Raw genomic sequence first — 25,979 nt, forward strand, 5'->3', positions numbered from 1 at the left:
AATAGAAGGTAATTACTGATAAGACACTAAGAAAATGAAAGTGTTGGTCATTTCTGACTTGGCTGTTGAAGGTTCTGTATCTGAGATCTGCTGTCTTTTTGGTTGAAAGGGAAGATTAGGTAACATTAGAAAGGTATTTGAAACATGTTAACGCCAAACCAAGACTTTCTTACTGACATTATTGAAAAAAAACTGGAAATGGAATGGCTTTCTCACTCAGAGGCTCAAAGTGATTTGATGCGGTGTCTTAATGATAATTGCAGCTGAGACATCACCCTTTGGAAAACGCAGAATTTGGGAGGCACAGATGCTGTATGCAAGCCCATCTCATCGTGTTCCAGCAGCCAGCTTCATGGTTATGTCATGCAAGTAACTTGGAGGTGGCAGGGGTCATATTTGTTGTTTTTTGGGTTTTATTTTTTCTCACAGTATGTGTTTTCTAACAACTCTTGGGTAAATTTGAGAAACGGTCAAGGTTACTATATTTTTGGTAGGATAATAGCTATTTTACCCAGTAATGTCATTTCTGGGAATGTAGTTGAAGGCCATAATGAAAAGAAGGGAAAAAAATTCTGTTGGCTCACAATATTTAGTACCAGACCTTTTTTTTTTTTTTTTTAATATGACAGAATAGTTAGTTGGAAACAACCAACAAAAGGGCAATGCTAATAAGCTCTGCTGTTTTTATTGGATGGACTAGTAGATAGCCAGTTACAATGATACGGTTATGAAGACTTAAGAAGTAACAAGAAAAATAAAAGAATCAGATGAAAAATGTGAAATATAAAGTTGTAGTTACACTGTTAGTACAGCTATAAAAATAAGTATTCAGTGGAATTTAGACCAGGACATAACATGCAAAGAAAGTTTTAGAGGACACAACTTTTTTCCACTTACCAATATATGTATATCTCAATATATATGTTATATATACGTATTTGTTTTGAGAGGGAGAGAGAGCACACGTGTGCATGCAGGGGCTAGAGAGAGAGAGAGAAAGAGAATCTCAAGTAGGCTCTGTGCCCAGCTTGGAGCCCAAGACAGGGCTCAGTCTCATGACCATGAGATTATGACCTGAGCCAAAATCAAGTCAGACACAAATAACTGAGGCCCCCAGACACCCATGTTTAATTTTTTTAATTGGAAACTTACATTGTATATTTTATTCTGATCTTGTTCTAAAGATAGAGATTTTGCTTATTTACATTGCCTTAGATTGATGGTATATAATGTGTCCTTGATATAAATTACATTGAAAGAATTTATAAACACCAGCTGAGGTAAGTTTTTGGAAGGAAGTAAGCAAAGACCATGACAATAAAAGGGAGGGTTCTCCTTTGATGAGGTGGTCAAGGAAGGTCATTTTGCTGTTTAAAAGAGAAGGAGGTATCTATGCAAAGGGAAGGATATTCCAGGCAGAGGACACAGAAAAAATCCAGGATGTGAGCACAACACTGGGTGTCTCAGGTAGAAAGAAGGAAAGGTGGTGGGTGCAGAAATCCCTAAACTTAAGGGTCAGAGAGCGTCTTCTAAACAGTGGTTGAAGTCCTGGAGAATGCTGGGAGGAATTCTGTGAGTGAGGAGCTGAGCTGTTCGTTGAGTTAAGAGCACTGCCAGGAAGCTGAGAGATAAAACCAACAAAGACAGAAGACAGACAGTTTTCATCCACAGATGTCACTATGAAGACACGTCCCACGTCTAAGTGTGCAGGAAGAACAAGGAGGACACCAACACCAGCCCAGCTCCTGCCCCAAGACTCCCGGGGGTGGGGAGGAAGAGCAGCCTCCACATGGGGGTCTGCTGGGGAGGCAGCATCCTCACAAGGCTGCCATGTTTTCATGACAGCAAGACGTGAAGAGAATACCCTGAGAGAAGGCTGAACATGGACTGGGTTTTCCTGAGGGTGTGGGGGAAGAGTTTGGGAGAGAAAGGAGAGATGAGGGGTCAGCTCAGATCATTAGTTCTTGGCTGTAGCCAAGAACTAATAAGCAAACTCCAGGACCTCCCCAAGACCCTCTGATTCAGAATCTCTTGTGGCGTGGAGACTTGCATGTTAACAAGCACCTCCAATGACTAGGCTGTGTGAGCTGGGTAGGGGATCCCCCGCACTAGATGGTATCTGGCGTTTCTTCTAGCACAAAACTGCAAGAGTGATGGGACTGGGGCTCAGGGCTCTCGCAGCGAGCAACAGGGAAGAAAGGGATTCAGTGAGCATTTCAAAGGCTGACTCAAGGTGAGAATATTAGGCAGAGCAAGGCAAAGGTGATTGGTAATATTTTTAAGCCCTACATTAGGACTCTTTTGATTGCTAAGCTGTACGTTTGTTTCCATGTATCTTCACCGAAAGGAAATGCACTGGCTTAAAAGCTGAGCTGTCTGGGGTGCCTGGGGGGCTCATTCACTTAAGTGTCCAACTCTTGATCTCAGCACAGGTCATGATCTTAGGGTTGTGAGCTCAAGCTCCATGCTGCTTAGGATTTTCTTTCTCCATCTCCCTCTGCCCCCCTCCTACTTGTGCTCGCTCTCTTTCTCTCTTAAAAAACAACAACAACAACAACAACAACAAAAACATCCTTAGTTATGGTCACGTGCACCTGGATGCAGGTAGGGCCAGCAAAGATGTGACCCACCACCTTTCGGCCCTGCTTTCTCCTGTGTTGACTCCCATTCAGGCTCTACCAGTGTGGTGACCAAGATGGTTACCATCAGTTCCAGCCTTACCTGGAAGCTTCTCAAAATTCTGGACAGCAAGTGTCCGCCCCAGTCCCCTCTTATCAAGTATAAATAAGAATATAGTTAACCATCAGTCTGAACGATGCTACAATTCCCCACTGCCCATTCCCTGCCCAAACTGTGTAATTCAAGGGCTTAAGGAGTTTTAGTTTCATAGACTGGACTTCCCTTGATCTTCGAAGGTTCTCAAGTGACATTTGAGCAGTGCTGGGTGATAGGCACACCATTTCAGTGCCCTTAAACTTGATTATTCATTGTGATCACAACATAAATGCTTACTGCCTAAAGCCTGAGGTTTTGAATGTAATGTGAGAGGTAACAGAGGGGGAGCAGCAAAGGTCTCATTAAATCCTAACCACTGATACTTGAACTGCCATCAGGAGAGGCCTTTATTTTTCTTTTTTAATACCTGTCACCAGACACCAAGAAAGACTGCAGTCCCCAGCCCCTGCTTTTTGTACTGTGCAGTCCCAAATCACGGAAGCCTGCAGACAAGTAGCTTGTTAGGCTGCAGAGGAATGCAAGCTTTTTTTAATTAAAAAAAAAAAAAAAAAAGTTGTTGGGGAGCCTGAGTGGCTCAGCCAATTCAGTGTCTGACTCTTGGTTTTGGCTCAAGTCATGATCTCAGGGTCATGAGATTGAGTCCTGCATCAGCTCTGCTCAGCATAGAGTTTACTTGAGAGTCTCTCTCTCTCTCCCTCCCCCTCTGCCCCTCTCCTTGCTTGCTAATGCACACATGTGCACACAACACACTCTCTCTCTCATATAAAATCTTTTTTAAAAGGGTGTTGTTGGGGCACTTGGGTGCCTCCATCAGTTAAATGTCTGCCTTCAGCTCAGGTCATGATCCCAGGGTCCTGGGATCAAGTCCTGTGTCAGGCTTCTTGCTCAGCGGGAAGCCTGCTTCTCCCTCTCCCTCTGTCTGCTGTACCCCTGCTTGTGCTTTCTCTCTCTCTATCAAGTAAATAAATTTTTTTAAAGAATCTTAAAAGGAAAGAAAAGTAATTCAAATAGTTTGGGCATACAAAAAATACAGATAACAACATAAAGAATTTCTGTGTACCTGGCACTCATCTTAAGAAATAAAAATTTAAATCCCAGAAATAACCATTATCCTGTATTTGATTTTTATCATCCTCCTGTATGTTTATTTTTACTACATAAGTCTATGAACAACATACAGTGCTATTTTGCTTGTTTTTAAGGTTCATCTAAATGGTATCATTCTATGGGGCATCTGGGTGGCTCAGTCGGCTAAGCGTCTGCCTTCACCTCTGGTCATGATCATGATCCCAGGGCCCTGCGATCGATCCCTGCATCAGGCTCCCTGTTTAAAATTAGTATTATGCCTGGGTGGCTCAGTTGGTTAAGCGACTGCTTTCAGCTCAGGTCATGATCCTGGAGTCCCAGGATCAAGTCCTTCCTCAGGCTCCCTGCTCAATGCGGAGTCTGCTTCTCCCTCTGACTCTCCCCACTCTCGTGTTCTCATTCTCTCTCTCTCAAATAAATAAATAAATAAGTCTTATTTAATAAATAAATAAAATTAGTATTTTCCTGATTGCTAAGGTTAAAGTTTTTTGTTCATGTAGAAGCCCAATAGGTAAAGCTAAACGGGGCCAAGTTATTTGCGATGGGGCAGTGGTTCCTATTTAAGACAGCTGTGCTATTGAGTAGATTGTTTGAGTACCTTTGGATGAGACCAGTGTTCCTAAATATTGAGCATAATTTTAAGCAAACAAGTTTGCATGAAATCTCTTTTGTAGCATGTTTTGGCCAGATTTTTGCCCTTTTTAAAAATTGACTGTGATTTTTAGCATTATCTGTGACACATCCTTCCCATCATTTTACATAAGTTAATTGGGAGCTGGCTTTCATAGTGGGTCTGAAAACTCGCCCACAGAGCTGAGGAAGAGAAGACATCTGAGTTCGTTCAGCAGGGGTCCCTGAATTTACCAGGCGTGATCCTGATTTAGTACCTTTGCTCTGACTGTCTCCTCTGCCTGGAATGCTCCTCCCGCAGAAATGCTTATGACTCACTTCCTCACCTCCTTCAAGTTGTCATTGGATTTCTCCATCTCCGTGAGGACTTTCCCAACTCTGCACCGTATAAAAATATCTACCAGTCTGTCAGCCACTGCCACATCCCTCTCTGCTCAAGGGTATATTTCCTTCATAGCCCTTATTGCTGGATACATTTCTATGTAAGTTACTTAGTTACTGCTACTCCCTTCTTTGTCTTTCCCCTGCCACCCTTAGAATATAATTTCTGCAAGGGCAGGCATCTTGTTCTGTTTCCTTCACTGCTGTCCTCAGGTAACTAGAACAGTACCTGGCACATAATCCTCAGTATAGATTTGTTGATTAATACATGGTCTGAAGTTAGCAGGAAAAAAAGAGCAGAGGAGAGCATTTCTGAGAAAGAGAGGGAGAGACAGACAGAATGCGTGTGCCAATACCTGGAGACAACCCACCAGTCTGCTAACCAGAAACTAAGACAGATGGAGAGGATGAGTATGTGTGACTATGACTACAGTTATGAATGAATATCCCCCCGAAGCTGGGGGTGCTGGAGGCAGATGCAAGAGATGTATATAGGAGCCATGATCATCAGTTTGGACTCAATCTCAAGGATATCTAGGAGCCCTTACACTTATTTTAATCAAAAGAATAACACATTCTGATTTGAATTTTAGAAGAACATCACTCTGGCAGATGCTGGCGAGGATGCAGAGAAAGGGGAACCCTCCTATACTGTTGGTGGGAATGCAAGCTGGTGCAACCACTCTGGAAAACAGCATGGAGGTTCCTCAAAAAGTTGAAAATAGAGCTACCCTATGACCCAGAAATCACACTACTGGGTATTTACCCTAAAGATACAAATGAGGTGATCCAAAGGGGCATGTGCACCCAAATGTTTATAGCAGCAATGTCTACAATAGCCAAACTATGGAAAGAACCTAGATGTCCATCAACCAATGAATGGATAAAGAAGATGTGGTATATATATATTTATACACACACTGACACACACACATATACACAATGGAATACTATGCAGCCATCAAAAGAAATGAAATCTTGCCATTTGTGATGCCGTGGATGGAACGAGAGGGTATTATGCTGAGCGAAATAAGTCAATCAGAGAAAGACAATTATCATATGATCTCCCTGATATGAGGAAGTCGAGAGGCTACATGGGGGGGTTTGGGGGGTAGGAAAAGAATAAATGAAACAAGATGGGATTGGGAGGGAGACAAACCATAAGAGACTCTTAATCTCACAAAACAAACTGAGGGTTTCTGGGGGGAGAGGGGTAGGGAGAGGCTCGTGGGGTTATGGACGTTGGGGAGGGTATGTGCTATGGTGAGTGCTGTGAAGGGTGTAGACCTGGCGATTCACAGACCTGTACCCCTGGGACTAATAATACATTATATGTTAATTAAAAAAATAAAAAATTAAAAGAAAAAATGAAGAACATCACTCTGGTGCCAATAAGAAGAAATCAGAGGGTGAGAGTTAAAGAATTAAGACTGGAGGCAGGTGGCCCATCTAGGGAGCCATCACAGTGGTTGAGGCGAGAGAAGCTGGTGGCCTCATTGGGTAGCAGCAGGGGGATGGAGAGAGTCGGACAACTTCAGGAGATACTTAGGACACCTCTCAGTGTTATTCTGTGATCTGTAAAATCAGCGGAATCCACATACCTCTCAGTGTCTAAGCTTAGCTGAGCTTCCACTAAGTGCGCTCTGAAGTGATCAAATCGGAAAGCTGTCCGACGTGCTCCACCCACCTCTTCACCTACCTCCTGGTGAAAGCACTCTGGAGCAAGACTGCCATTATTCAACAGAGCAGCGGATAATGGAGCAGTGCACTGATTGGACTGGAAGGTTTTGGAAGGAAGGTAACATTCCATGTCCAAGTTTCCCTGGCCTCCAAGTCTTTTGTGCAAGTAAATTAGTTTCATTCGTCTCAGGGCACCTTTTCCAGGCCAACTCCTTCCAACTTGCCTGCAAATGTCTCTCAGTGGTGTGTTTGAGGCTTGGCTGCGTCTCCTTGTCTGGAACAAATCTTTTATTACGAGGAAATAGCTGGATGATGATTCTGGACTCTTGGACCCAATCCCCTCTCAGCTGTTGACTCAGTATTTGATACCTTGGTCATTTTTCAGCTTAACCTGCCTCCTCTCTTGCCTGTTTCTCATTAACATGACTTACATACTGGAAGCCGAATTTCTAACCTACCACCTCAGCAATTTTGAGTGAGACAGTTAGGATTAACACCTGTTTCTCGAGACTCTCCCAAGATATGACGGAGGCACATATGTTATTTTCTCTGCTCACCTCCCAGACTCGCATGATTTTCCTTTGGTGCAGTGGTCATGCATTCCACCGCAACCTAAAACCATCCAGATGATGGGAATATCATGTTGCTCGTTTCACATGGGAAAGCCACAACCCATCCTCGTCTTGTTCATGTTGCATTCAAATCTAATTTGCGTGGCCCAAGTGAGCGTGAGCAGCACAGCCCCTTTGTCAGCTGTTGGAAGTTTAGCAATACTATTTCCAAACACGGGCCATTCGGCAGCCAGCAGGCACTCGACAGCTGAGTGGGGCAGAAAAAGTCTCAGACACCTATGGCCATCCAAACAGTGACTCATCCTGCTATTGCCAGGATAAATATGGGAATAAATGGTATTTTTCTCCAAGCAGGAAGAATTGTCAAAATGCTTATCACTTTATAAAATATAACAGATTGTGCCTGTTCATGTTTTGAAATGTTCCAACTATTCACTAGCTGGGTGTTTTGTTTTGTTTTGTTTTTAATTTTATGAGTTTATTAATAGCTTTAACTGTTTTGCTTCTTCCTAGGAGGCCTGGAGAACTCAGGAGTTTTCAGGCTGTGCTGCCTCCGGAGCTCTGGATCCACTTGGCTGTGGTGGCCTGTGGCAATCGTCTGGAGGAGACCCTGGTCATGCTCAAATCCGCTGTACTCTTTAGCCACAGGAAGATCCAGTTTCACATATTCACGGAAGACTCTCTGAAGCCTGAGTTTGATAAGCAGGTAAATTTGTGGAAATAGCAGTGCCATAGTTACTGAGTGCAGACAGACTGCATTGTGGGAAATGCATATCCCCCTTTGCTAATGGGATTCACTGACCTTCGAGTTGTACTCCACTGTGTGGCCATAAACTCGACTCTGAGCCTTACTGTTCTCATGGATCCTTTAGGGATACTTACGCCTACCTTGCAGAGATATTGTAAGGGTTCTATGAGATGACACACTCAAAGCACTTGACCCAGGGCTTGAGCCCTCTGGTGTAATTAACATGGCTCTCATGTAGGGGACAGGTAGCCATCTACAAATCCCCTTTACGTAGGTTTTTTGAATGACAAGTAATAAACGTTCATTAAAATAAATTCAAATGATACATATGCTATAAATTAAAAGGTAGGTGTCCTTGTCCCACACAAGAAACTATCTGAGTTAGCTATTTTGAATTATTCTTCCATATTTTTTTATTTGCTGATGTGTGTTTGTGTGTGTAATTATCTGTATGGATGCATGTAAATGTGTGTAAATGTGTATTTGTTTGTATAAACATATACCTGTATAACACACAGGTATATATGCCCAGACTAAAATGTATTTCTTTTATTTTTAAAAAAGATTTTTAAAATTTATTTGAGACAGAGAAAGAGAGAGAGCATGCATGCGCAGGGTGAAGGAGTAGAGGGAGAGGGAGAAGCAGGCCCTTGATCCCAGGACCCCAGGATCATGACCCCAGCTGAAGGCAGACACTTAACTAGCTGAGCCACCCAGTGCCCCTGTATTTCTTTTATAAAATCAAGCTTATTCTCTATGTGTCCACCTAAACTTGGTTTTCCTACCTTAAAACCGTATTGTCAGGATTGTTCCAGGTCAGGTCTCAGATGTCTTCACCTCATCTTTTCTGGTGACTGTATAGTATTTTATTATGGGTTGGATGCCTGTTCAGTTGACTATTCCTCTACTGAGGAACAAGGACCGATTTTTTTTTTTTTTTTTTTTTTTTACCAGTTCCCGAGGAGAGCTTTGGAAATACCTCTTCTCCCCAGTCTCGGGACTGGGGAGTTTGCAGAGTTTTGAGTTTTGAGTTTGTAAACCAAACTTTGCTTTGTCTTGGATGTTTGCCCTTGTGGTAAGGCCTGAGTGCTGGCAGAGTGAGACGTGGTTCGTTTCATATCCACTGACTTGTGTCAGCAGGGCCCCCTCCTGTCCCCAGGCTGGCTACACTAATGAGAAAGGCCAAGAGAAGCCTGTTGGGCAGAGAAAGGCTACTAACAGAAAGCTAGAGAATGGGCTGCGTTTTCTGAAGAAAACTGTCCCCTTGACATCTTCACCAGGCGAAGCTTTGAAATCGATTGGAAAATGCCTTGAAAAAAGATCTGAGTCAAAGGAAAGGGAAGAGGTTGGCACACACATGGTTTGTTTCTCTGCAGCTGTGGTTGAAACGAGATGGCAATGATAATTACCATTTATCAAGGGCTTCTGATTTATAATTTACCCCTCCTTCACTCTCCCCGGAAGGTAGCAATCATGTCCCTCTTTTGTAGAGTTTTAGTGATTTGTTCATCAGGTGTCAGCTCAAAGTCACAGCGTCAGACCTCCACCTGCTTAACCAGTGTGCCATTCTACCTCTGCAGCTAGCAGATAGAAGACTCATCTGAGAAACTCAGCTCCCCTATATGCTTGCTGCTGGATCTCAGGCAAGCCTTGTGGCCTTTCAGAGCTTCGGCTTCCCTGCTGTAACTTGAAGCGAGCAACACTGATAGAAGAGCTAAGGTATCTGGAATCAGGATATGCTAGGTCAGGCTACCTTAACACCTCCCGAAAACCTCAGACCCTTCCCACGTGCCTGCTGCTTGTCTCACACAAGCTCTTAGATCTGGGACTGAAAATGACAAAAATTATTCATGCTTTTTTTTTTAAGTTTTTTTTTTTTTTAAGTGTTTTTGGTAATCTCTACACCCAGCATGGGGTGTGATCTCACAACCCTGAAGTCAAGCGTGGCATGCCCTCTCAGCTACGCCAGCCATGTGCCCCAAGACTGTTCATGCTTTGAGTTGCACCTGCTGGAACACTTGGCTTCTGAAGTTCTTGGGATGCCATGCAGGAAAGAGAGAGACAAGTGGCTCACGACTGTGCATTTCACTCCCTCAGCTTGACAGTGACACGAGTCTTTTCCATTCACATTGAACTGCCCAGAAGCAGTCACAAGGCTCACCCAATGGCAAGAGGCTGAGAAGTGCTCAGTGTGCAGGAAGGGAGGAAACCGGCTGTGGACGAACCTTAGCAATGTGTTGCCCAATAACCATCTAATAAAATTAATTGAGTACCCACTGGGTGCTAGAGGCTGGGACAGGAGGATGGAGCCGAACAAAACAGATCTGAACTTAAAGAAGGTGAGGGGAAGGAAGAGGTGTGTGTGTAACTATGTGTATGAGGCAGAATGTATTTTCCAAAGAAGCTCTCAGTGGCCCCACCTGTTATTCACACGCTGGCATGCTTCCCTCCTTCACTGTCTCAAGGGTTGGCCTGTGTGACCAGCAGCATGGGGAAAACGCAATGCTATGTCAGCTCTGTGATTAACATTTAAAAGGGCACCACAATTGCTATCTTGCCTGCACTCACTTTCTCTCCTGGATCACCTGCTGTGGGATAAGCCACTTTCATGTCAGAGCACCCTTTGGAGAGGCCTTCCTGGTAAGGAATCAGGGCTTCTTGTGACACTCATGGAAGTTAGCTTGGAGACAGAACCTCCCACCCCGCCCAGCCATCAGAGGACTGTGACCCCAGCCAGTAGTTGGACAACACCCTCGTGAAAGCCACTAAGCCAGAGCAACCCAGCTTACAGATTTTTGACCCTAAGAAAGTACATGAAAGATTACATTTCTGTGGTTTCGAGCCACTACGTTTTGGGGATAATTAAAGGTAATAGCCAATACATATGCCTCTATATACATCATCTGTATGTATATATAAAATAGAGTATGCTACATAGACTGTTCACGTGACATTTGAGGCTAGAGAATGGAAAGAACATAGCTTCTACCGGCTTTCATGGAATGCCTGCCCCAGGAACCTGGCCGGGATGTGGTGAGTGAGCCCACACTAGCCCATTTGGAGAGATCGTATGGAGAGACCCACTCAGAGAAGACCTGAGGTCCCTAGCCCCTAGCTGGCCTCAATTAGCAGACATGTGAACGGACTGGCATTCAGATGATTCCAGCCTTTAGGCTTCGAAGCTTCTAGCCGAGGCCCAGACATCATGCAGCAGTGTAAGCCGCCCCCCACCCCGCCCCCTTCTGTGCCTTGTCCGAATTCCTGATCCATGGCATCTGTGAGCTTAATAGATGGCCGTTTTATACTGCTAAGTTTGGGGGTAATTTGCTATAAGCCATGGTAATTGGCACATTATAAATTGGGAACTAAATTGTATGGGAGAATCATTGAATTTGAAAAATCATTTGAATCGCTCTGGAGACTTTATCCCTGTGATGGCTCCTTTCCTCAGGTCTTTGTTAGATCATTGGAGCTCAACCAACAAAGGAAATTGTAACAGGGTGTTAAAAGACAGGCAGGGCATCTGGCCTCGTCCCTTCCCATGCAGGGATTATAGATAAAAAGTTCAGATGTAAAACCTTGTCTCTTATGGAAGTCACAGAACTTTCCTTAGTCTTGGTTGTTTCATCAGTATGGAAGGACAAAATGATCCTTGCTCTGTTACTGCAGAACATACTTTGAGGCTGAATCACATGGTCTGTTTATTCTTTCATTCCACAGAGATTCTTTGGAACATCTCCTGTACCTTGTTAGCTTGAAAATAGTAGGGCAGGACCAGTTGGTTTTTGTGTAGTCACAGGAGGTGCTGGTATGGAGAGACAGGGTCTGCCGCCCTTCGCAAGGGTATTACTTCCAACCCTGAGGCATTGTGGGAATATCCAGTTTCTTTTGACAACTTCCTACAAAGCTCAAGGCCACGTATCTTTGTTTTGTAAAAACAAAACAAAGTGCTAGCTGACCTCATGATTCCTCTGGAAACTGCTTTGTGGGTGAATTGTACTCTTTTTAAGGAGAATTTTTTAATTTTTAAGCCATGTAAATACAATATGTCTGGAGCTATTTACCAAGTATAATGTAGATACTTAATATTTTGGAGTCTCATTTATTTTTGTCATCTCTCAATATAGGAGCTGCAAATGCCAGCTGGTTGATTTCCTAGCTGCTCCTGGCAGCTCAGGAATCAGACATGTGCTTGAGGTTTGACGCATCTGTCAGGAAAAAGTGGGACACCAAAGGGGGGTGACCACCAATCCATTCTGGTGATGGGTGGGGCCAGTGGGATGGCAACATCCTTTGTGTGTGTGTGTATGTGTCTGTGTGTGTGTGTCCTCTGCCATAGGAAGAGGTGTCAAGGAGAACTTGTGGCTGGAGCTGGTATACTATTCAAACACGAGCATTGAAACAAATGTAAATGGACTGAACATTCCAGTTAAAAGACACAGATTGGTAAAGGCAGATAAACCCTTCTGGGAGATCAAAGAGTCAGGGAAACCAGTAGACCTCCGGGACCTTCCCATTCTCCTTCGAGTACTGATTTTGGGCTGCTGTGGCAAGGCACATTTGGACTGAGTATCTGTCCCTGGTGTCCATTCTGAGAGGTCAGTGTAGTCGCTCTCAGTGTGTACAGCCAGTGTCGGTTCTGATGAGTCAGTGCAGGTGTGCCAGTATTTGTGCCTGGTGTGGGTTCTGATCGGTCAGTGGGCCTTCATGAATTAGTTATCAAATACTTTGTCACTCCTCCTCTTTCTCCTTCTGAGATTTCTCTCTCATATATCCATCTCAAAGTTGCAAATTTTTTTTTAAAGATTTTTATTTATTTATTTGACAGAGAGAGATCACAAGTAGGCAGAGAGGCAGGCAGAGAGAGAGGAAGGGAAGCAGGCTTCCTGCTGAGCAGAGAGCCCGATGCGGGACACGATCCCAGGACCCTGAGATCATGACCTGAGCCAAAGGCAGAAACCTAACCCACTGAGCCACCCAGGCGCCCTCAAATTTGCAAATTTAAAGCATGATTAATGGTATGTTTCTTCAAACATTTTTATGTGACTGTATAAGCAATGTATGTACGGTGTAAAAATAATTCATAAAATTATAAATTTAAAAAATCAACCCATCCTAATGGTCAGGGAGAGTAATGTTGGTATATTTACTTATATTCCTTTTCTTTTCACATGAATATCAGAAATAAGGTCATCTTCTATATTCCCTTTTATATCACTAAGCCTTGTATTACTCAATTTCTTCTAAAACTGGGGTTGTCCAGCTTTTTCTGTAAAAGACCAAATAATAGCTTTGTAGGCTACACAGCCTTATAGCTACCTAATTCTGACATTGAGTGTGAAAGCAGCCGTAGAAATATGTACACAATTAGGTGTGACAGTGTTCCAATAAAACTTTTATGTATGGACACTGAAATTCAAATTTCATGTGACTTATAAATGTCACAAAATATTACTCTTGTTCTTACCTTTTTCAGCTATTTAAAAGTATCTAATCATTCTTGGCTTGTGTGCTTTTCATAGCAGGCTGTATTTAGTTCTTGTCCTACCAACGGTTAGCAAACCCTTCCTGTATGATGTCACATTCTGTTATGTAGACATTCCTTGGAGCTTATTAACCAAATTGCTGTTTAGGTTGTTTCTAACTTTGCTCTGTTACAGACAACATTATATATGATAAACAACCTTGCCATAAATGTGAGGGGACTTTGGGAATTTTTTCTTACAAGTAGGACTTTTGTGTCCGTGGGGAAACATTAACTCAAAAACGTAAGAAGATACACAGATGGCAGATAAGTGTACAGAAGGAGACTCCACATCACACGTTATTGGGGAACTGCAGAGGAAAACAGTGAGATACCACTACACACCTGTTAGAATGGCTAAAATCCACAACACTGACAACACAACATGCTGCCGAGGGTGTGTGGCAAGAAAAAATCTCACTCATCGTTGGTGGGAATGCAAGATGCTACAGCTACTTTGGAGAGCAGCTTGACACATTTTTAAAAACCTAAGTGTAGACCAGCCATACAGTCCAGGTATCTCACTCTTTGGTATTTACCTAGAGGAGCTGAAAAGTTGTCCGCACAAAAACTACACATCAATGTTTATGCAGCTTTATTTGTAATCACCCCAAACTGAAAGCAACCACAATACCCTTACCAAGGGAATATTATTCGGTGATAAAAAATAAATGAGGTACCCATCCACCAAAAGACATGGAGGAGACTTCAGTGCATGTTGCTTGTATAAGAAGCCAATCTGAACAGGCTTTATACTCTCTGATTGCCACTATATGACATTCTGGAAAGGGCAAACTAAGAGACAGTAAAATAATTAGTGGTTGTAAGGATTCAGTGGGAGGGAAGGAGGAAGGGGTGAATAGGTGGAACAGAGGAGATTTCTGGGGTGCTGAAACTACTCTGTAATGGTAGATACCTGACATTATACATCTGTCAAAGTCCATAGAATATACAACTCCAAGAATGAAACCTAAGGTAAGCTATGGATTTTACTCACTAATATATTGATATTGGTTCATCAGTTGTAACAAACATACCACACTAATGCAAGACATAGGTAATGGGGAAATTGCGGGGGTGGGGGGAGGGTGGATGGGAACCCCGTACTTCCTGCTCAGTTTTCCTGTAAGCATAAAACTGCTCTAAAAAATAAAACTCATTAATTAATATTGTTATTGATATTAACATATGCAAAGTAAATATACTCACTGGAAAATTTTAAAAGAACACAGAAATATAAACTTAGAAAATGACACCACCACCACCACTTCCACAGGTGCCTACTTTTAACACTTTAGCATCAGGGATGCCTGGATGGCTTAGTTGGTTAAGTGTCTGCCTTCGGCTTAGGTCATGGTCCTGGCGTCCTGGGAACAAGCCCCACGTTGGGCTGCCTGCTCAGTGGGGAGTCTGCTTCTCCCCCTCCCTCTGCCTGCTGCTCCCCATGCTTGTGCTCTCTCTCTCTCAAGCACAAGCTTGAGCTTGTGCTCAAATAAATAAAGTCTTAAAAAAAAACCCCACAAAAATCAGTTTAGTGTCTATCTGTCAAGATTTTTCTCTCCATATAAAATATATGTGCATATATTTTCCCTTTAAGACAGAAACATTATACAATTTTTTGCATTTTATTTTTTATTTTTAATAAGCATCTTTATAACAGATTTTATAACAAAATTCTTAATAAACTTATTTATTTAAGCATATAAATTTTATAATAAAAGGTTTTTTATAATAAACATTTTTCCTTGTCAGCACATATAGATCTACTTTATTTTAACTATTACAATAGTCTATTGTATAGTTCCCTCATAATTAATTTTCCCAGTTCCTAACTATAGAGCGTTTAGTTTGTTCACAAAGGTTTTTTTTTCTTAATTACAAATGAGACTTTGTTGAAAATCTTGTGCCTTTATCTTTTGGGGTTGGTTGTTCCCAATTTCAAATTTCCCTCTTGGAAGTTTATTCAAATTTATACTCCCCTTGTGCTGTTTTTGTGCCAATCTCCCAACATCCTTGACAACTCTGGATGTTATTTTTTTTTAATTCTAGCCATAGTCTTTCATTCATTGAGCATTAATCATGGTGGTGAAGTTAGACATTCTCTGTAAGGTGCCTGAATAATTTCCACTTGAACATCCAGAAGCTTCAGGTGTTTTCCATATCTCTGGGGCCTAATCACCCTCCCCTTGTCTTCCTTATTTTTTAGTTACGACAGTGGCCTGACATGTATACAAAGAAGTTTGAGCACAGAATCTACCCCATCACGTTTTCGGTTGGAAACCCTCAGGAATGGAAGAAATTATTCAAACCCTGTGCTGCTCAGAGACTCTTCCTTCCGGTAGGAACACGAGCTTTTACTAAGATGCTGCTCGGGAGAGGATTGTTCTTAGAAACATGGTGAAATTAACTGGTGTGTGTCTAAAAACGTTTTACTTAGAGCTGAAAATGTGTTTCTCTTGGATTCTACAGTTGATTCTCTTAGTGTTCTGGTATAGGGGATTCTTGTGTTCAAGAAGTTGTCTGTCCCAAAGATTTGAGGGACTGAGAGCATCCGAAGCATGTCTTGGATTATGGGTCTTTGTGACTTTGGTTCCACCTTTATGAGCTGTCTGAACCTCAGTAAACCCCCCACCTTCACTAGTCCTCATGTTCCTCCAGAGGTTTGGCACATAGTTGACCCTCAATAAATGGTAGCTTTGATGATTATTCTCTGGTAACAATAACTATTAACAGATGTAGCCATGTTAGGGGATAATTCAAAAACACTCCAGAGTTCTGGTTCAGACTCTCAGTTTTGAATTTTTTAATTAAACATTTTTGTTACCTTTTAAAAAATCCTAAGTAGAAAAATCACTGAAGATAGATTCTAGGTTCTAGAATAGGTTCTAGGCCTGGGTTAGTGATACCAATATGGCAGCAAACAAGTCAGTCACAGCCTTGCTCCCTTGGAGTTTGAGCCTAGCATTGAATAGGTAATTGGAAGTATGATCTTGTTGAAGTCTCGTGGGCATATGTAATTTGGGGTTCCACGCTGGTGAGTGAGAGGTCATAGAAGGTTCTTTGGGGACATGGCATTTATGCTGAGGCATGAATGTGCCAGTCTTCCAACATCCTTGACAAGAAGGATCCTTCAGAAGAAGCAGGGATCACTGAGTGATAAGGGCCTGGTTAGTAATGAGAGAGAAGAGAGTACCAAGCAGATGGAATAATATGTTCAAAGGCCCTGAGTTGGAAAGGAACATCCTTAAGAAAATAAAAAAAAGGTAGAGTAATCAGAAAATAGGGTGATGTGGGATTAAAGAGGTCAGCAGGGGTTGGATTGTCTGGTCTTTGTGTTAAGGGCACTGAGAAGCCATTGACTGATTTCTGACATGCAAGTGGGATGGTCTGGCTTGTGTTTTAAAGAGGACACCCTATTCATTGCAGTGTGGACAGTGGAATCACTAGGCCAATTACTGATTATATGGGCTATGTTGAGGGCCTTAAAGATGGATTCAGAACCTGCCTGAGAAAGAGAATTACCAGTCCTCATGACTGGCTTGCTGTAAGAGTTGAAGTAGAGTGAGATGAGAAGGATTTCCCCCAGGTCTCTGACCTGAACAACTAGTAAGGCTGTTCTGTTTAAAATTGCCAATATTCAGCTATTTATGAGATATGGAAAACGGCAGTTTGTTAGGATTCATCCTACTCAATGGATGGTGATCTTTGGAGAGAAAAAGACTGTTTCATGGGATGAGATGAGTTTAACTTGGGCCCTATTTTTATTTTGAAGTGCCTGGGAGATGGCCATGTAGAGAAGTCTTACCATCTGTTGGTTTCAAACCCTAAATGGCAAATGGCCATTTTATCATTTCCTACTCAGAACCTGTGAGAAGACCTCCGCACAGGCTTACTCACTCATTAAGTGACCTGTCTGTCACACACCACAGACCATCATGTGAGATGGGAGTCATTTCATAAGTGTGGGTAAGGACAGACTACCTCAAACTGGAACTAAAAATCTGTAGGTGGAAGATATAAAACTTAATTACCATTTCAGAAGATGAGAAAAAATGTCAGGTTTCTTCTTGTCTCTGTTTTAGAGGGAAAAATGTATTCAAAAACCAAAGCAGAATTTTCTTTCCAGCCTATCCAAAAAATATAAGCAACCCAGTAGAACCACATTTGAATGTCCTCTGACCTTGGGTTGTGACTTTATCACCACTATTAAAAAAACAAACATACCACATGATGGTTTTCATTCATTCACAACTAAGTAAGTGTTCCATTTTGAATGACAAATGATTGCTGGCATTCCTTATCTGCTTTTGATAATGGAAACTAGCCCTCCCTAAAAATAACAAAGAGAGATTGAAGTTGACAGGACATTTACCTTCTCTGAGTCATATATCATAGCAGCAGATTATGAACATAGCATTTTTGGGCTTCAGTAGAATATATTGATCCTCAAGGTAATTTGAAATAAAGTCTAGGTGATGTTTTCCTTGAAATTCATCTCTGTAGAACCAACTCAAATATACTGCTGAGGCAGCAGAGTGAAGATGGAGATCCAAAATGCAAACATTCTAGCAAGTGATAGGTCAGTCGATTGCAGGCCACAATCTCACCCATATTCTCATCTACCCAAAGCCTGTAGGAAAAAAAGAAAAAAGAAAAACCCTTCTCACATAAGATTTTACTATAAGAATAAAACCAGAGTACAAGTCTGCAACTCAAGCGTATTAGATTCTCAAGTACAATTAGTGGAACTCAGATCCTACCAATTCATGATTTATGAAGTCCTAGAAACCAGTGGACATTTAATTTTCTATTTCTGTGAATAATGGTCCAAAGAGCAGTACCATTATTAGTGCAAAGTAAACTGCAGATGGCTTGTAAGCTCTCTAAGATGCATACTGCTCTCGGGTAACTCAGAAGCTTAAAGTATTTAAAACAATCTGCTGATTACAAATAGATCAAATCTGTTCATTAAAATTTATTTGGGGGGGAGCACGCCTGAGTGTCTCAGTGGGTAAGCCACTGCCATTGGCTCAGGTCATGATCTCAGGGCCCTGGGATGGAGCCCTGCATCAGCTTTCTGCTCAGCAGGGAGTCTGCTTCCCTCTCTCTTTCTCTCTCTCTGCCTGCCTCTCTGCCTGCTTGTGATCTCTGTCAAATAAAAAATAAAATCTTAAAAAAAATTTAATCTGGGGTACTTTCCCCCTTTTCTTTAGTAACAGCCATAAAGCTTTCACTATTGTAAAAATAATTGAGTGTCATGAATTCACCTCACCTCTCTCCCATTTAATTGGAAGTAATGAGATTTTTTTGATGGATCTATACATTTTGTTACACACTCACCACCTTGATTCCAAAAACCACTAATTGTGGTTTCCTGGAATCCTAGAAATATCCCAAACATGACAGAGATCATGGAATTGGAGAATCTTCAGAGACTTTACTGGCAAGCAGCACCCAGTATAGAAATATACATTAGTTTAAGGTGTTTTGTAAGTCTTACCCAGGAAGAAGGGCCTTTTTATTTTTTTAAAGATTTTATTTATTTATTTGACAGAGAGATCACAAGTAGGCAGAGAGGCAGGCAGACAGAGAGGAGGAAGCAGGCTCCCTGCTGAGCAGAGACCACCCCCCACACACCCATGTGGGGCTCAATCCTAGGACTCTGGGATCATGACCTGAGCAAAAAGCAGAGACTTTAACCCACTGAGCCACCCAGGTGCCCCGAGAAAGGCCTTTTTAAACCAAGTTTTGATAAATGCCAATATTATAATAATGTCTGATGTTTTTCCTGTTTCCAACACTTGCCATAAGCATCTATCTCAAAGGAAGGAGTTAGGAAAGAATATTGACCTGAGAGGTAGGATAAAATTGCTTACAGCCTACAGCCTTGACCCATAAATTCTCCCAGACTTCTCTGGATATTTCTGTATTTCTAACAAACTCGACCCATCCTTTACTATTTCAAAGGAATATCCTACCAAGTAAATAAAAATCTTAGATTACCTAGATTTTCTTCATCACATCAAGAATAACAATATATAGGGGTGAGTGGGTGGTGCAGTCAGTTAAGTGCTAACTCTTGGTTTCAGCTCAGGGGGTAATCTCAGGGTCGTGAGATTGAGCCCCACATTGGGCTCTGCACTCCGTGTGGGACTATCTCTCCCTCTCTCTCTGCCCTCCTTACTTTCCCCCAACCTCAAATAAATAAAATCTTTTTTTAAAAAGAGTAACAAGGGTGCCTGGGTGGCTCAGTCGGTTAAGCCACTGCCTTCGGCTCAGGTCATGATCCCAGGGTCCTGGGATTTTGTCCCACATCGGGCTCCTTGCTCGTCTGGGAGCCTGCTTCTCTCTCTGCCTCTGCCTGCTGTTCTGCCTGCTTGTGCGCTTGCACGCTCTTGCTCTCTGAGAAATAAATAAATAAATAAAATCTTTTAAAAAAATACTTTCTGCAGAGAAGAATGAATGTACAGATCTTTCTCTTAAAAAAAAAGAAAAAGAGTAACAATATATAATCTTCCCTTTTTCCACTTAATAGTTTGTTTAGAGGTTTGTAACTAGCTCCAATATTTGGAAAACGATATGCTTACCAGAGAGATTCTAATGAATCAGCTACAGGCTAATGGAAAAGAGAGATTACCTGACTTATAAGAACTTTCTATAATTAAGGTCAGGCCTCTGTACTATTCTTAATATTATAAGTCAGCATTAGCAGTCAACATTGAGTCTTCCTTGGAACCAACCCTTTGGATGTCAACAAATATTGACGGATGTATAGGAACATATTAAAAATCCTTATTAAGAAGAATATCTATTAGAATCACCATAAATGATGTCTCTATATTTCATTAAGCATCAAGAGGCCATAAATTATTGGGACAAGGTGAGCTATCAAAAAGGTCATATAAAAATGACCCTAGATACCAATTTTGTTGAACAAGCTTTCCAAAGTCCTTATCATTTACTCACACATTATTAAAGGTTTGACATTCAGGATATTAGTTACAACTCATAGTTACATGTAAGAAACTCAATTTCAACTAGCTAAGGAAAGAAGGAAACTGTTTGGCTTATCTGACTGTGAAGTCCAGATGATCCCAAGTGTAGGGCTGATCCAGGGGCTCCCATGATGTCACCCAGGCTCTCTGTGTCTCTCCCTCTGTTCCTTGCAAGGCTCACTCTAGGAAAATAATGATTGCTTGAAGCAGCCTGAGATCCAAATTCTAGAAGCTTAGTTTAGCAGCAAAAATACCAGGAAAGATGGCTACTTACAAAATGGTGGCAAAAGAGCTCTGTGGAAATGCTGCCCAGCAAAACAGGTATAACTTGTGAAAATCTTTTTTTTAAGGATTTTATTTACTTATTCATTCATTCATTTAAGAGAGAGAGAACATGAGTGGAAGGAAGAAGTGGGGGAGGGGGTGGGAGGGAGAAAGAATCTCAAGCAGACTCCACACTGGGTGTGTACCTGACACGTGGCTCAATCTCATGGTCCTGAGATCATGAGCTGAGCTGAAACCAAGAGTCAAACACTTAACCAACTGAGCCACCCAGGCAACCCTGGTGAAAATTATTTTTAAAACAATTATCTAGACTCTTTGGACATTGTGCTAACGGCCTAAGCAAATGAGGAAACAGATTATTCAAGAAAATGTAATGTAGCCAACTTTAAGCTTGTTCTACTCAACTGCGTGACAAGTCTAGAGGCAAGATGTTGGGGTAAGGAAAGTGACTTTTTCTGGAAATGCAGCAAACCAAGGAGATACAGACTATTATCCTAAACAACCTTCTCCCCTTAGCATGAAATTCAACTTTCTTTTATGTTAGCAAAGCAGGGGAAGCAAAAGGGAGTTGGAGTCAGAAAGTAACTGATGCCTGGTCATAAAACTTGTTGATCTTTGTGTACAGGTATCTGATCATGTCATTCCTATAAACATTAAGCATAGTCAATTCTATATGTGCTTCCTTATCTCCTTGGATGAGGTAGGTTTTCGGTAGAAAGCAGTTTTTGCAAATACTAGCTGTAATATGAAATACTAGCGGATCATGACCTAAGCAAAATCTCTTTGATGATTAACATGCCTATGTACATGTAGGGCTAAAGCAGAAGTTTCTAAGCTGTAGGTCGCAGCTACGTGGAGTCAGACATGCTGGGTTTTTTCCCCTGATACACTAAAACTTGGTAAGAAAGAGGGAGAATCTATTATGTGCTAATAAAATAATTTGAAAAATAAATAAATAAATAAATAAAAAGAGGGAAAATCTGTGACATTTGAACCACAACTTAGTAAGTAACTTAGTAACTTGTGGCCCTCCTTCTCCCCTTGAAACTCAGCATGATGGAAAGTCAGCTCCGGACAATTCAGTCAAGAATACAGGGATCCTTTTCTCCCCAACTCCCAGTTGAGGGATATTGTACTGCCTTAGGAGGGCTAGGTCATCAGCAGTTTTCATCTCTGCATCACAGAGTTTAAGTTCCAGGCAAATGTGGCCAATGTTCTCCAGGTTCCATAATTAAGAGGAAGATGGTAGCTTCAGGAGAGCAAGAAACTAAAACAGGGGCCCTGGGTGGCTCAGTGGCTTAAAGCCTCTGCCTTCGGCTCAGGTCATGATCTCAGGGTTCTGGGATCGAGCCCCGCATCGGGCTCTCTGCTCAGCCGGGAGCCTGCTTCCTCCTCTCTCTCTGCCTGCCTCTCTGCCTACTTGTGATCTCTCTCTCTCTCTCTGTCAAATAAATAAAATATTAAAAAAAAAAAAGAAAGAAAGAAAGAAACTAAAACAGAGGCTGGCTCATTTATAAAGGAGAACCGGGGAAAGAGACAGATCAAAAAGCACCTTCGTGGTGGCAGAACAATGTTCAAAGACTGGCCTTTAATTTCCTTAAAGTTTAATCCTGCAAATGAGCCTAAATTTAACTGTAGCAGGGGGAGAAGCAATTTGTGCCTCAAAAACAATAAAGCAATCAGCTGGCAATTCATGGAGCTGGGTTTAATACCAACAGCGACAGACAGTTTAACAGAAAAATTGGAGAAAGTGTCAGTGAAAGATAGGTGATAAAACCCTGTCATTTCAGGGTGACTGTATGCCTGCCCAAGGCTGCACCCACTGAGGAACAACATCGAAGGCTGCATGCAGTGGGTGAAATGGACCTCACTAAAATAGTCCAGACAAGATATTGAACAAATACTTGAGCAAACAACATCAATAAGCCCTGTAGGCTGCAGTTGCTAAAATATATGACCTAACATATCCTAGGCTATATTGTCATGCTATCATTTATTAACATGCTAAATATATTATCCAGATTTTTTCATCAAAAAAGTATGAGGTGTTCAAAGAAACAGGTGTTCCTCATTCATGGGGAAAAAATGCAAGCAATAGAAGATGCCTGTGATAGGACCCAGATGTCAGATTTAGTGAAAAATATTTCATCCTTTGCTGGAGTCTTATCCCTGGAGGACAGAGTACAACACTGGGGTCTGCTGGCATGGGCTCAGGACCTGTGGGCACTGGCCTGGTCCCTGAAGGTCTGACAAGGGGGGTAGTGACACCACCACTGCACAGGCCCCACCCCTCCCCAGCTGTCAGTAATTAAAAGCAATCTAACACACATAAACACACACACACAAATAGAAAAAGACTTCAAAGTAGCCACCATAAATACATTCAAGCAACAAGAGGAAACCGTGGTTGAAGAAGTAAATTAATTAAGGAGGCCTCATTATGTGCTGAGCACTAGGTGTTATATGCAGCTGATGAACTATTGAACACTACATCTGAAACTAATGATGTACTATATATTGACTAATTGAACTTAAATTTTAAAAAAGTAAAGTAAGGGACGCCTGGGTGGCTCAGTTGGTTAAGCAGCTGCCTTCGGCTCAGGTCATGATCCCAGCATCCTGGGATCGAGTCCCATATCAGGCTCCTTGCTCCGCAGGGAGCCTGCTTCTCCGTCTGACTCTGCCTTCCACTCTGTCTGCCTGTGCTCGCTCTCGCTCACTCTCTCTGACAAATAAATAAAATCTTTAAAAAAAAAAAAAGTAAAGTAAGATATGATGACAGTGTTCCATGAGATTAAGAATATCAACAAAGAGTTGAAAATTGTTTTTAAAAAGAGCTAATTGGAAATTCTGGAATTAGAAGGTACAATGATTGAAGTGAAAAATCATTAAAGGACCTCACAGCTGATTTGAAATTAAAGTAGAAAGAATTGGTAAGTTTGAAGATAATCAATAAAGTTCACTCAATCCAAGGAATAGGGAAAAATAATGAATAAAATTGAACAGAGACTGAGAGAAATATGCAACAACATCTGGCACACAGCATATGCATGATGGGAGTGCCAGAAGGAGAATAGAAAGAGAAAGGAATAGGAAAAAGCTATTTGAAGAAATGATGGTTGAAAACTTGCAAATTTGATGAAAAATAATGTATACATCAAAGTTCAAAGAATTCTAAGATAAACTCAAAGAGATCCACATGGAGATAAATCATAATAAAAAATCCTGAAAGACAGAGATAAAGTCTTAAAAGCAGAAATAGAAAAACAACTTGTTACATACAAAGGAACTTCTTTAAGATTAACAGCAAATTTCTCATCAGATACTTGTGGAGGGCAGAAGGCCATGGGATGACATACTTGAAGTGCCAAAAGGTGGGGCAGAACTGTCTACCCAAAATCTTACATCTAGCAAAATTATTTTTTTATTTTTTTAAGATTTTATTTATTTATTTGAAAAAAAAGATTTTATTTATTTATCTGTTTGACAGAGAGAAAAAGAACACAAGTAAGCAGAGTGATAGGCAGGAGAGAAGCAGGTTCCCCACTGAGCCTGACACAGGACTTGATCCCAGGACTCTGACATCGTGACCTGAGTCAAAGGCAGACGCTTAAGCGACTGAGCCACCCAGGTGCCTTGTAGCCAAACTATTTTAAAAATGAAGGTGGAGGGCGCCTGGGTGGCTCAGTGGGTTAAGCTGCTGCCTTCGGCTCAGGTCATGATCTCAGGGTCCTGGGATCGAGTCCCGCATCGGGCTCTCTGCTCAGCAGGGAGCCTGCTTCCCTCTCTCTCTCTCTCTGCCTGCCTTTCCATCTACTTGTGATTTCTCTCTGTCAAATAAATAAATAAATAATCTTAAAAAAAAAAAAATGAAGGTGGAATAAGCAGTGTACCCAGCAGTCCTGCAGATCTGTGTCTTCCTTCAATGTTTGGATAAAACAGACCCAGGGTTGCCTCTTTACCCTCCGACCACCCTCCAACCTTTTTTCTGGTCACAACCTCTAGAGCCATCTTTTCTGCCACCCTTTGCCCCGGGACCGGCCAATACCCTATTTGGAGCTTCTCTCCTTATTACCAATGAACTGTGAGCTCCCAGGTTTTTCAGAATTATTCTGCAGAGGTGGAGGTTGCTGTCAGCTGCCTGGTCAGCTTGCATCTGCTGGCCTCCTACACTGGTCTCTCTCTGGGCCTCTATTTCCACTGTGAAGACATGGCTCTGGAGGACATGGGCCCCTTCTTCCACAAGTTAGCTAAGGAGAGGTGAGGGCACTGAGCATCTCTTGAAAATGAAAAAACAGTGTGGCAGCTGTGCCCTCTTCCCAGGCATGCAGAAGCCATCTAAAGATGGCTTCTGGTTCTAGAGAAGAACCTGAACCAGGCCCTTTTGGATCTTCATGCCCTGGGTTCTGTCCAGGCAGACCCCCCACCTCTGTGACTTCCTGGAGAACCACTTCCTAGCTGAGGAGGTGAAACTTATCAAGAAGATGGATAATCACCTGCCTAACGTCAGTAGGCTGGTTGGCCCCCACACTGTGCTGGCAATGCATTCTATTTAAAAGGCTCTCCATCGGGCGCCTGGGTGGCTCAGTTGGTTGGACGACTGCCTTCAGCTCAGGTCATGATCCTGGAGTCCTGGGATCGAGTCCCACATCAGGCTCCCAGCTCCATGGGAAGTCTGCTTCTCCCTCTGACCTTCTCCTTGCTCATGTTCTCTCTCACTCTCTCTCTTTCAAATAAATAAATAAAATCTTTAAAAAAAAATAAATAAAAATAAATAAATAAAAGGCTCTCCATCAAGCATGACTAAGAGCCCTCTGAAATCCAGCAGCCTTGGAGGGGCCCCTCTGGCATTGCCTTGGTGCTGGGCTTGTGCCTGGGCCTCTTCCTCTTTTTAACCACCCAGGATCCCTCTCCGAAGCCATGGATGAAATGGAAGCAATAAAGCTTTTTTGCAGGAGGAAAATAAAAGGTGAAATCAAGTCATTCCTGGTAAAGAAAACTGAGTTAATTTGTTGCTAGCACAAATGGTTTACAAGCAATACTAAGGAATTCTTTAGGCTGAAAGGAAATGACTCCAGACAGTAATTCAAAATCATATTTTAAAAAAGAGCATAAGGGGCACCTGGGTGGCTCAGTGGGTTAAGCCTCTGCCTTCAGCTTAGGTCATGATCCCAGGGTCCTGGGATCAAGCCCCACATCAGGCTCTCTGCTCAGCAGGGAGCCTGCTTTCCCCTTTCTCTCTGCCTGCCTCTCTGACTGTCACTCTTTCTGTCTGATCACTCTCTCTCTGTCAAATAAGTAAATAAAATCTTTTTTAAAAATTTAAAAAAGAGCATAAGTAA

General features: G+C 42.1%; 1 protein-coding gene across 1 annotated transcript in view; it reads left to right on the top strand.

Annotated features, from left to right (window-relative positions):
- The window catches only part of GXYLT2 (glucoside xylosyltransferase 2), a 92,549-nt gene that overhangs the window by 14,563 nt on the left and 52,007 nt on the right, over window positions 1-25,979 (top strand). The window contains exons 2-3 of the mRNA XM_059390163.1: window positions 7,599-7,791; window positions 15,564-15,695. Of these exons, the coding sequence (XP_059246146.1) occupies window positions 7,599-7,791; window positions 15,564-15,695 (325 nt within the window). The remainder of the gene's footprint in view (window positions 1-7,598; window positions 7,792-15,563; window positions 15,696-25,979) is intronic.

The sequence above is a fragment of the Mustela nigripes genome, chromosome 2 (genome assembly GCF_022355385.1).
Source record: "Mustela nigripes isolate SB6536 chromosome 2, MUSNIG.SB6536, whole genome shotgun sequence".
NCBI classification, from domain to species: Eukaryota; Metazoa; Chordata; class Mammalia; order Carnivora; family Mustelidae; genus Mustela; species Mustela nigripes.